This window comes from Temnothorax curvispinosus, unplaced genomic scaffold (genome assembly GCF_003070985.1).
Source record: "Temnothorax curvispinosus isolate PA1 unplaced genomic scaffold, ASM307098v1 QBEX01008391.1, whole genome shotgun sequence".
Taxonomy (NCBI): Eukaryota; Metazoa; Arthropoda; class Insecta; order Hymenoptera; family Formicidae; genus Temnothorax; species Temnothorax curvispinosus.
In genome coordinates, this window is record NW_020218171.1 from 1 (window position 1) to 11,499 (window position 11,499).

The following is an 11,499-nucleotide window of genomic DNA, read 5'->3' on the forward strand; positions in this document are numbered from 1 at the left end:
AATTGACAGGAAGTGGCGCCTGCGCCAGCGAGTAACGTGGTAACGTAATAGTTAACCATAGGATATTTGTGCGTCTCGCTAGTCGATCGATACGCACGGAGCACGCTGCACTATTGAGGGGGTGTTTCGCACTATTGAGGAATTGACCACGAACACGTACTTGCAAGAGTATTAATTTATTGTTATTTATTTAAGGTATATGAAAGAATGCGATCCTTTCATATATAATGGTATGTAAAACAAGTATGTAAAACTTTAATCATCATTGTTTCATTGTTTTTCGAAAATATTAATTAAAAAAGAAAATATTTTCTTGTGAAACAACAGTCTCAAAAAAAGCAAGTATTTTTATAATAGTTTCTTTTGTAAGAAAGTCAAGAATAAATTTTTGTTGGATAAGCGATACTGTCACGCGTGTCTTTGAATAATATTATTGTACTAATATATGTATTTACAGTTTATTTATTAAATATATTTCTTCTATTTTTCTATTATATCACATTTGTTCTATACAAAATATATTTACGATATACACATTTGCTAATTTAACGTGTGGCTCACGTAGCGGTAGTCATGTCATCGTTCTTAATATATTTAGATATACCACAGAAGTCTTAATTACCTGAAACAACAACGTCTTCCTTCCTATTTACGATACGATTAATCACATTTCGAGAATTGAAGCATTAAAACATTTTAATATGTAAGTATCACTCACAGATTATAAACGAAGAGAAATGTGGAGGAAAATTTCATAATAATTTGTATAAAAAATGTATTAAATTTTTATTAGTAAAATGTCGTTATAAATATTATATACGTTTTACTTACATCACCAAAAGTTGCGATAGACAAGTGAAATAATTTTCCAGCGGTAATCTTGATAACATTACTCGATCGCGCTATTATCAAAACGAGACCGAGAGCTGTTTTATGCGGCAATTTATACCAATTAGTCATATATGCCTTTTCACCGACATTTTTGCACTAATAAATAAATTAATATATTCTAAAGTGTTTTACAAAAGGATTTTTTATATTGTTAAAAATTTGGAAAGAAATTAAGAAACGACACAAAGTACAAAACTCAAATGATTTATGATCAATGATCAATTTGTCAAACACAGGATAATTAAATTGCAATATTTTTAAATATAATAAATCGAATGTTTTTAAGTATTAATCGTAATTTCGAGGAATTACCTGTTCCGTGAGAATCTCGCCGATGAAACAAAATATAAAAATATTGAAAGCCATAGATATGTATACAATAATAAACGATGTTATTCTCGCTGCATCAAAATCACTCCAATTCTGAAAAATCAGAAATTACACTTAACATTTCATAGACAAAGAAGTTGCAAAGTGTTACTGATAACACATATTCACCTGTTCAAGTCTTTAGCATACCGTAATAGAATAATATGCAAGTAAACACATATTCATCGTGCATCCCACCAATTCCACGAGACAGATATTTTGCATGATACTCTCCATGCGCGATATAAAACTGAAAGATTTACATGAAGACCCAACTATTTTTTTTTTTTTTTACATTCAACAAAACATTTGTTTGAATTTGTTGGATTATTATCTACCTATACATATTTCTAAAAAATTAGAAATATTTTATTATCGACTAACGGAAATATTTAAATGGTCAAATTTGATCAAACGGGAATTAATTCGTCTCGTACGGGAAAATGCGCAAACACGATTTTCGACATTTAAATACCTGAGCACTCTTAAATGATGCTCCACAATCGTGGCCAGCTTCTGTTCGGCAAAATCATTTTTCTTGTCCTCATCTTCGACGAGATCGTTCAACCACGAGAACAGCATGCTTAGCTGGCCGTAAGCGTGCATCGCGAAAACCGCCGCTAGACTACAAGCGCCCACCGTAATCGAATTCACTATAAAACACGACAGCAATTCCACAGCCAGCATGATCTCGTTCGCGGGGCTGAATCTCGTGTCGATGAACTTGCTGTATATCGGACAGGTCATCGGATGCGTCGACGCAGTTTCATTGCCGATGATGATGGTCATGGATGTCATCGCTTTTGCCACGGTGAACAGAAACGTCCCGCTTTGCATGAACACCGCGCAGAAACCGGCGATGAAGCGACCGATCTTCGCGTATCGCAGCATCACGTCCTGATCGTCGATCTTACGCACCAGCCGCCAGTCCGTCTCCATGTGTTGCACGCATTCGCGAATGTCGTCGCCGCGCGTAAGAAGCAGCCAATAGTTAATCGTGCCCATGATCCAGTGGCTCAGCGGACCCATCACGCTCAACTTCATCTGAACGTCTTTCTCTTCCAGCGACACGTACAACATGCACGGTATCATGACGACCGCTATGAGAGACGAGCAAGCAAGTACTTGCGCTTGCAGGGAGACCCTCTCCACCGTCGACATGCTCGCACGTGGCCAAGCTGCGATCGGCATCAGAAACCAACGTGTAAGTTGAAGACTGTAATCGTTATTGCTTCTGTATGTGAATTTGATGCTCGCTAGTACATGTTCGGAGTACGTCATGATTGCTACGCGGAGGCGCACGATGCACTGCCTATATACGGCGAACGGTGCACTCTGACTAGAGCTACGTTCAAACGAGCGCGTGCGCGAATCTTTAGAGCGGTTTAATGAACGGGCGGGGTGATACATGTGCTTCCGGACAGAGACGCGTGCACATCTGATCGATAATTGCTGGTCGTGGAAATATAACGTTGACCGTTTGGGTGGAAAGAATGCACGGAATTCATGGAAAGATAAAGGATAGTGCAGTATTGTTTCTATCAAAAATTTTTTTGCTATTGTGTGTAAATATGTGAATTACGGTACGTAAAATATTTGCATTGGATCTTATTTAATCAGGTATTTATGTCACATTCATGACTTATGTGTGTTTGATTTTTGTTTATATTAAACATTAATATTTTTAATTTTGAGAAAGATCTGTCTTGGATGACATGTAACTTTATTATACTTTCAAATAAGGTAATTATAAAAATTGTGCTCAATGAAATTTCTATTTATTAAGTATTTTTACCATTATATATACTATCAGTTTTATACAAAATATATTCCTTACATTTTTTAATTTAATATAGTTCACGCAGAGGTTGACATTGTTCGCAACATATTCAAATATACCACGGAAGTTTTAATTACCTGAAAAAGCAACGTCTTCCTTCCTATTTACGATATAAATTAAAAGTCCGGAAAATTTCAAGAGATCAGTCAAAATAATATATAAACTTAAACAAAGAAGCAACCGGTACTTACAGGAATATTATTGCTAATAATTTTAATGAATAATTATAAAGTATATAGAATATATATCAAATTTTTATTAATGCAGTTATCGTTATAAATGTAACACATTACTTACATCACCGAAAGTTGCGATAGATAACTGAAATAATTTTCCAGCAGTCATCTTGATAACGTTACTCGATCGTGCTATCACCAAAATAAGTCCAAGAGCAGTTTTGTGTGGCAATTCATACCAATTTATCATATACGCTTTTTCGCCGACACTCTTGCACTAATAAATTTAAACTTAATTTTTTATTCATGTCCAGAAATGTGAAAATATTAAAGATCAGATCGAATATTTAAAGAAAGATTACAAAATGCGATTAAAAATACGAACTTTCTCGAATATACATATATTTTGGATATTAATTATCTATATCAATTACAGCTATTACCTGTTCTGTGAGAATCTCACCGATGTAACAAAATATAAAAATATTGAAAGCCATAGACAGGTATATAATGACATATGACGTTGTCTTTGCCGCATCAAATGAGTCCAAATTCTGTAAAACGAAAGTTTCGATTAGATAATGAAAAATTGATCTTTTTTTTTATATTTACTATATTGAAGAATACTGAAGTTTGAAATTCTATAAATAACAAAATTACAGAATGCAGTTATATCACATATTCACCTTTTACGTTTTTAGCGTACCGTAATAAAATAATATGCAAGTAAACACATATTCATCGTACATCCCAGCAATTCTACGAGACAGATATTTCGCATAATGGTTTCCATACGCGATATAAAACTGAAAAGCATATTTGCGACTGTAATATATTTTTTCTTGTATTTATTAAAAGTAGGTATAAAAAAGGTATTAAAAAGTAGAACGCGAGAGAGCTTATGTGGAACCGTTAAATGTAAATGTACGTTATTCGTGTGAACGTTGTTTCAATGATGTAATCTTCGATACTGAAACGAAATACCTCAACACCCTTAAGTGATGCTCCACGATAACAGCCAGCCTTTGCTCAACGTATTTGTTCTCCCTATCTTCGTCTACGACAAGTTCGTTTAACCACGAAAACAGCATGTTTAGCTGACCATACGCGTGCATCGCGAAGACAGCGTCGAGGCTGCAAGCGCCCACCGTAACAGAGTTCACTATAAAACACGATAGCCACTCCACACCCACCATAATTTCGTTCACGGGGCTGAATCTCGTGTCGATGAATTTGGTGTAAATTGGACAAGTCATCGGATGCATCGAGACGGTTTCGTTGCCGACGATGACGATAGTGGTTGACAGCGATTTCGCGACAGCGAACAATAATGTGCCGCTCTGCATGAACAACGCGCAGAATCCGGCGACGAAGCGGCCGATCTTGGCTTGTCGCATCATTATTTGACGATCCTCGATCTTTCGAACGAGCCGCCAGTCCGTCTCCATGTGCAGCACGCACTCGCGGATGTCGTCGCCGCGCGCGAGGAGCAAACAGTAATTGATCATGCCCATGATCCAGTGGCTCAGCGGACCCATCACGCTTACTTTGATCTCAAAATCCTTCTCTTCTAGCGACACGTATAACACACACGGCACCATGACGATCGCTATTAAGGACGCGCACGTTAAAATGTGCATATGCGAGGGGAGCTTTTCTACCCTCGTGGCCGTGCTCATTCGCGGCCAAGCACCAATCGGTAAGAGAAACCAACGAGTCAGTTGAAGACTATAATTGTTATCGCTTCTATAGGGAAGCTCGATGCCCCTTGTCACATAGTAAGAATACGTCATGATTGTCGCGGAGACGTACGATGCACTGACTACAGCGAACGGTGCACTGACTAGAGCTACGTTCAAATGAGCGCGTGCGCAAATCTTTAGAGCGGTTTAATGAACGGGCAGGGTGATGTATGTGCTTCCGGACAGAGACGCATGCACATCTGATCGATAATTGCTAGTCGTGGAAATGTAGCGTTGACCGTTTGGGAGAGAATGTACGGAAACCGTCATGAAAAGATAAAGGATGGTGCAGTATTGTTTTAATAAAAAAAATTTTTTACTATTGTGTGTAAATATGTGAATTACGGTACGTTTGGAGAAATGCATTGAATCTCTCATTTAATTAAGTATTATTTATGTCACACTCATGATTAGATATATTTGATTTTTGTTGATATTAAATATTAATTTTTACTTTTAAGAAAACTCTTGGATGACATGTAACTTTACTGTACTTTCAAATAACGTAATTATATAAATTGTATTGTGTGTGCTCGACGTAACTTCTATTTATTAAGCATTTTTACTATACTATTTTACATATATATACTATCTACATTTATACTACACATATTTATACCTATCCATATACTAGTACTTTATATATACTATCAGTTTTATATTTAATATATATTTCTTCAAAATATATTTCTTACTTTTTCTAATTTAATATAGTTCACGCAGAGGTTGACATAGTTCGTAACATATTCAAATATACCACGGAAGTCTTAATTACCTGAAACAGCAATGTCTTCTTTCCTATTTACGATATAAATTAAAAGTCCGGAAAATTAATAGAAATAAGTTTAAAATAATATATAAATTTAAACGGAAAAATGCAACCAGTATACGAATATTTTTAATGATGCAGTTAATGAATATTTATAAAATATATAGAATATATATCAAATTTTTATTAATGCAGGTGTTATAAATGTAACATATTATATTACTTACATCACCGAAAGTTGCGATAGACAAATGAAATAATTTTCCAGCAGTCATCTTGATAACGTTACTCGATCGTGCTATCACCAAAATAAGTCCAAGGGCAGTTTCGTGCGGTAATTCGTACCAATCGATCATATACGCTTTTTCGCCAACATTCTTGCACTAAGAAATTTGAACTTAATTTTTTTATTGATGTCCAGAAATATAAAAAATATTTAAAGAAATATTACAAGATGCGGAAGTTATAAATATACGAGAAATAAATATCCACTTTCTCGAATACATATTATATATATCTTAAATATTAATTATCTTTAACTCGGTTTGCAGCTATTACCTGTTCTGTGAGAATCTCACCGATGTAACAAAATATCAAAATGTTGAAAGCCACAGACAGGTATATAAGGACATATGACATTGCCTTCGCTGCATCAAACGAGTCCAAATTCTGTAAAACGAAAGTTTAAGTTTAAGTTTCGATTAGATAACGAAGAATTGATCTTTGTTGGTATTTACTTTACTATATTGAAGAATACTGAAGTTTGATATTCTATAAATAAAAGTATAGAATGCAATTATATCACATATTCACCTTTCACGTTTTTAGCGTACCGTAATAAAATAATATGCAAGTAAACACATATTCATCGTACTTCCCAGCAATTCCACGAGACAGATATTTCGCATAATGGTTTCCATACGCGATATAAAACTGAAACGCATATACGCGAATATAATATGTGTGATATATTTTTTCTTGTATTTATAGAAAAACGACCTTATGTGGAATTGTTTTAAATATAAATATATTTACTCTCATGTGAACATTATTTTAATATGATGAAAATGCAATTTTTGATACTAAAACGAGATACCTGAGCACTCTTAAATGATGCTCCACGATAACGGCCAGCCTTTGCTTAGCGCATTTGTTTCCCTTATCTTCGTCTACGAGTTTGTTTAACCACGAAAATAGCACGTTCAGCTGACCACACGCGTGCATCGCGAAGACAGCGTCGAGGCTGCAAGCGCCCACGTTAACAGAGTTCACTGTAAAAGTTGACAGTAATTCCACAACCACCATAATTTCGTTCGCGGGGCTGAATCTCGTGTCGATGAATTTGGTATAAATAGGACAGGCCATCGGATGAAATGAGACGGTTTCGTTGCCGACAATGACGATAGTGGTTGACAGCGATTTCGCGATAGCGAAGAGAAATGTGCCGCTCTGCATGAACACCGCACAGAATCCGGCGATGAAGCGACCGATCTTGGCTTGTCGCAACATTATTTGACGATCCTCGATCTTTCGAACGACCCGCCAGTCCGTCTCCATGTGCAGCATGCACTCGCGGATGTCGTCGACGCGCGCGAGGAGCAAACAGTAATTGATCATGCCCATGATCCAGTGGCTCAGCGGACCTATTAGGCTTATTTTGATCTTGGCATCTTTCTCCTCTAGCGACACGTATAACACAAACGGCACCATGACGATCGCTATTAAGAATGCGCATGCGAAAATGTGCATATGCGAGGGGAGCTTTTCTACCCTCGTGGCCGTGCTCATTCGCGGCCAAGCCCCAATCGGTAACAGAAACCAACGAATTAGTTGAAGACTGTAATTATAATCGTTTTTGTAGGGAAGCTCGATGCCCCTTGTCACATGGTGAGAATACGTCATGATCGCTTCGCGGTGGCGCACAATGTACTGACCTCGGCGAACACCTGCTGGAGCTGTGTTCGAACGAGCGCCTGCGCGAATCGTTGGTGAACGGACAGGGCGACAGGGTGATGTACTTTGTTAGAGAGACGCGTGCACGTCTGATCGATAATTGATTCTCGTCGAAGTGTCGCGTTGATTCTTTCTTGTGCAAAATGCGTTTTGAAAGTGTTAATATGCTTGCAATGGCGACATTAAAATATTAAATTTATACTATAACTATACTATACTATAACTATACTATAACTATAAAATGCTTGTTGCATTGTTTGTTCCCGGCGTCGCGATGTGTGTGTCGAAAGGAAAGCTATAAATAAAATAAAAAGACAAAACAACAATTTTAATATTCTGTGAACTTTGAGATACATATAGCAAGTGAGTATTTATACGTTCTTTATATGTACTTTAATTCTTTGTACACTATGATAATTTCGACAATTTTTGTAAGAATTATATTATTATATCTAAAGGCTCAGTATATGAAATATTAAACTCAATTAGGCAATAAGAGCCAAGCGGAGATTATTTTCGCTAAAATTTTAATACAATATATGTCAATCACTATTAGAATGTCAGTTACAATATATACGTTTCAACTCTTTTTGGGGTCATCCTCAGCGCGTTGCCTACACATTATATAAAGCTAAATCTAAATCTACATATCTTTTCCCGTAAACTATTGACGAATCGGTTAATCCTAACGGTCGTTTAGGCAAGTGCGCACTCCGAAGCCTGCCCAGGTGTCTTTGTGTGTAATTTCCTGGTTTGAGAGCCAAGAAATTTGCTTACATCTCGTCATGGTACGATTGTGAGACACAGATAGTGCAGTTATTAAATAGTTCGCAATTAGGATTGTCCGTGTAAGTGGTGGACTAACGATATCATTGTTCTTACAAAAGCAATGGAGCGGACCGTGTCCCGTTAAAATGTCGACACGAAGACACCTGGGGAGGCTTCGGAGTGCGCACTTGCCTAAACGACCGTTAGGATTAACCGATTCGCCAATAGTTTACGGGAAAAGAAGGCACTATGTAGATTTAGATTTAGCTTTATATAATGTGTAGGCAACGCGCTGAGGATGACCCCAAAAAGGGTTGAAACGTACGTATTGTAATTCACATTCTAATAGTGATTGACATTGTATTAAAATTTTAGCAAAAATAATCTAGCTTGGCTTTTATTGCCTAATTGAGTTTAATAATTATATTATTATTAATAATTAAGAAAAGTGGCATTACTAATAGCTTTAAAATAGTTTCCTCTTGCTTGGGTATTTAATTGACGCCTATTTTTTACGTAATATGTTACATTATAGTACGAAGTATATTCAGATATGCCGCAGATGTTTTAATCACCTAGAATAAAGAAACAATGGACGAAATAAAATAAATTTTATAAGATTAATTATTATGTTAATAATTCTATAAAATATAAATTTTTTTTATATATAATTTTTTTTTTTAAGCTTTATTAAGTTAAATTATTTTACGTGTATAAAATGGAAAAGATTTATAATATGCGCACTATAGCAAAAATACAATAAAGAATACAGGAAATAACGAAACTTCATTTTTGGATGAAAATGTTCGATGTTGCCGAAATGTATACTTACGTCACCAAATGTCATTAAAGAGAGTTGAATCAATTTTCCAGCAGTAATTTTAATCACAACACCGGATCTCGATATTATCAGCACCATTCCAAGGGCAGTTTTATGAGGTAAAAGGTACCAATTAGTAAAGTAAGCCATTTCGCCAACCTTTTTACACTGCAGTTAATTTTATGAATATTACGAGAATATTTTTGTGGATTAATTGAATAAATATTTTCAATATTTTTGTTACAACATAAATATAAATAACAATCGAAACAAGCAGTTTTGTGGTTTGCTTGCACGCATTACCTGCTCCGTGATTATTTCACCGATGTAACAAAATATAAAGATATTAAAAGATAATGATATGAACACAAGACCGTATGTTGTTATAGTCTTCGTGTTTCTTGCATTCCATTCCTGAAATTGCAAAACCGAGTGCCACAAAAAGAAAAGAAAAATGTTAAAAAAGAAAAGTGTCATGTCAAAAAGTGTGCATTTTTATTTCAAAGAAAAAAAAAGGATATATCCAGTCATATTTTTATCATACCTTGATAGTACAGAAGCCGAGCAGGCACAAATTTATCGTGCATCCAAATAATTCCACCAAGCATATTTGATTCATAATTTTTTCGAAGCGTGATATGAAACTGGAAATACCATAATTATTTTAATTTTCAATATAATTAGTACATATCGTAAATCTTGCAAATTCCTTATAAACTGAATTAGGCGAGATACCCTTACTTTAGCACACGTAGATGATGCTCGACTATGTTCGCCAGTTTGCGCTCGGCGGTCTGCTTCTCCTTTCTGTCGTCGATCAGCTCGTTCAGCCACGTGTAGAGCACGGCGAATTGGCCGCACACGTGCATCGCGAAAACCGCGGCGAGACTGCACGCACCTACGGTGATGGAATTAGCTATGAAACCGGACAGGAATTGTATCATCAGCACGATCTCGTTCGCCGGATCGCGGCTGGTGTCCAATAGCTTGCTGTAGAACGGACAAGGGAGCCGTCGCGCCAAGATAGTCTCGTTGCCGATCACGAAGATCATCGGCGTTAAACTGTTCACCACACTGTACGAGAACACACCGCAGTGCATGAAAACGGCGCAAAATCCAGCCACGGAACGGCCGAATTTGGCGTATCTGAGCATCGATCCGCGATCCACGTTTCTGCTCACCGCGCACCAATCGCTCTCCATGTGCTCGATGCAACGACGTATGTCCTCGCTGCGCCACAGCAAAGAGGTATAATTCATTCCGCTCATAATCCAGTGGCTCACGGGACCCACCGAATTCATCTTAGTCAAGAGATCCTGCTCCTCGAAATAGAAGTACAGCATGCTAGGCACAACCGTGAAAGCTATGAGGGCGTAGCATGTTATCTGGATGATTCGCGATAGGAGTCTCTCGGTGATCGTGGTAGCGCGCGACTCCGGCCAGGCACCGATCGGTTTCAAAAACCAGCGATTCAGCTGAAGACTATAATCATGTTTGTTACGGCGATACAGAACTGACGTCGGCTTATCGGATTCGGGTGCGATCGTCATGATCGTTCTTTCGAAGCGCGCAAGTTACTGACTGTTACTGACCGTCCTCCCGTTATGCCGTTTTTCAGTGGAAGCGGAGAAAGTCAATGTGGCGATTGCGCAGATCTTCATTCGGAGTATTATATACGTGGAAGAGGCGGGAGACAGTCTGCTAATCGATAATCGCTACTTGTTGCACCGCCAGTTGCAAGTAAAGACATGTAGATAACATGCGAATTGAGACGTGTGCAGTACAGTTGTTTCGCAAGTGATAAATCAAGTATAAAATCGTAAACTATTTAACTTGTCTAATATTTATAATTTGTAAAATTAATTTATTTTGTTGCGCAGAGGGAAAATCATTTTTCTTAATGCGAACTAAAGTAAAGATTGATAAAAAAGATAATGAGAAGATTGATAAGTTGCAACGATAATGAGAAAAATGAGAAGATTGACAAGTCGCAACATTATACAAATCTACTATTTAAAATGCATATTATGCACAATTTTTACATGTACAATATACATATATAATAATTTTGTGGAAAATATTTATTATGACAGATATTATTTAAGACTCACATTCTATATTGTATAATATTTACACAGTTAAAGTTCTAAGCATATTCAACTATGCCACAG

The 11,499-nt window shown here is 36.7% G+C and overlaps 4 protein-coding genes across 4 annotated transcripts; all 4 read right to left on the reverse strand.

Moving 5' to 3' along the window:
- Positions 1-460: 460 nt before the first annotated feature.
- Positions 461-2,653, reverse strand: LOC112457880 (odorant receptor 82a-like). Its single transcript, XM_025021178.1, has 5 exons — positions 1,736-2,653; positions 1,411-1,510; positions 1,204-1,314; positions 832-987; positions 461-622 (listed from the first exon to the last, which is right to left on the reverse strand). The coding sequence occupies exons 1-5, from the start codon at positions 2,539-2,541 to the stop codon at positions 572-574; spliced, it is 1,224 nt and encodes a 407-aa protein (XP_024876946.1). The 5' UTR covers positions 2,542-2,653; the 3' UTR covers positions 461-571.
- A 427-nt stretch (positions 2,654-3,080) lies between these two features.
- Positions 3,081-5,153, reverse strand: LOC112457881. The gene is made up of 5 exons (XM_025021179.1): positions 4,261-5,153; positions 3,983-4,082; positions 3,720-3,830; positions 3,398-3,553; positions 3,081-3,177 (listed from the first exon to the last, which is right to left on the reverse strand). The coding sequence occupies exons 1-5, from the start codon at positions 5,067-5,069 to the stop codon at positions 3,118-3,120; spliced, it is 1,236 nt and encodes a 411-aa protein (XP_024876947.1). The 5' UTR covers positions 5,070-5,153; the 3' UTR covers positions 3,081-3,117.
- Positions 5,154-5,694: 541 nt separating this feature from the next.
- On the reverse strand, positions 5,695-7,913 carry LOC112457878. Its single transcript, XM_025021177.1, has 5 exons — positions 6,884-7,913; positions 6,621-6,720; positions 6,346-6,456; positions 6,015-6,170; positions 5,695-5,793 (listed from the first exon to the last, which is right to left on the reverse strand). Exons 1-5 carry the CDS (start codon positions 7,687-7,689, stop codon positions 5,734-5,736), a joined length of 1,233 nt encoding a protein of 410 aa, XP_024876945.1. The 5' UTR covers positions 7,690-7,913; the 3' UTR covers positions 5,695-5,733.
- Positions 7,914-8,906: 993 nt separating this feature from the next.
- Positions 8,907-10,712, reverse strand: LOC112457873 (odorant receptor 4-like). Its single transcript, XM_025021172.1, has 5 exons — positions 10,070-10,712; positions 9,873-9,972; positions 9,632-9,742; positions 9,341-9,496; positions 8,907-9,083 (listed from the first exon to the last, which is right to left on the reverse strand). The coding sequence occupies exons 1-5, from the start codon at positions 10,669-10,671 to the stop codon at positions 9,033-9,035; spliced, it is 1,020 nt and encodes a 339-aa protein (XP_024876940.1). The 5' UTR covers positions 10,672-10,712; the 3' UTR covers positions 8,907-9,032.
- Positions 10,713-11,499: the final 787 nt, after the last annotated feature.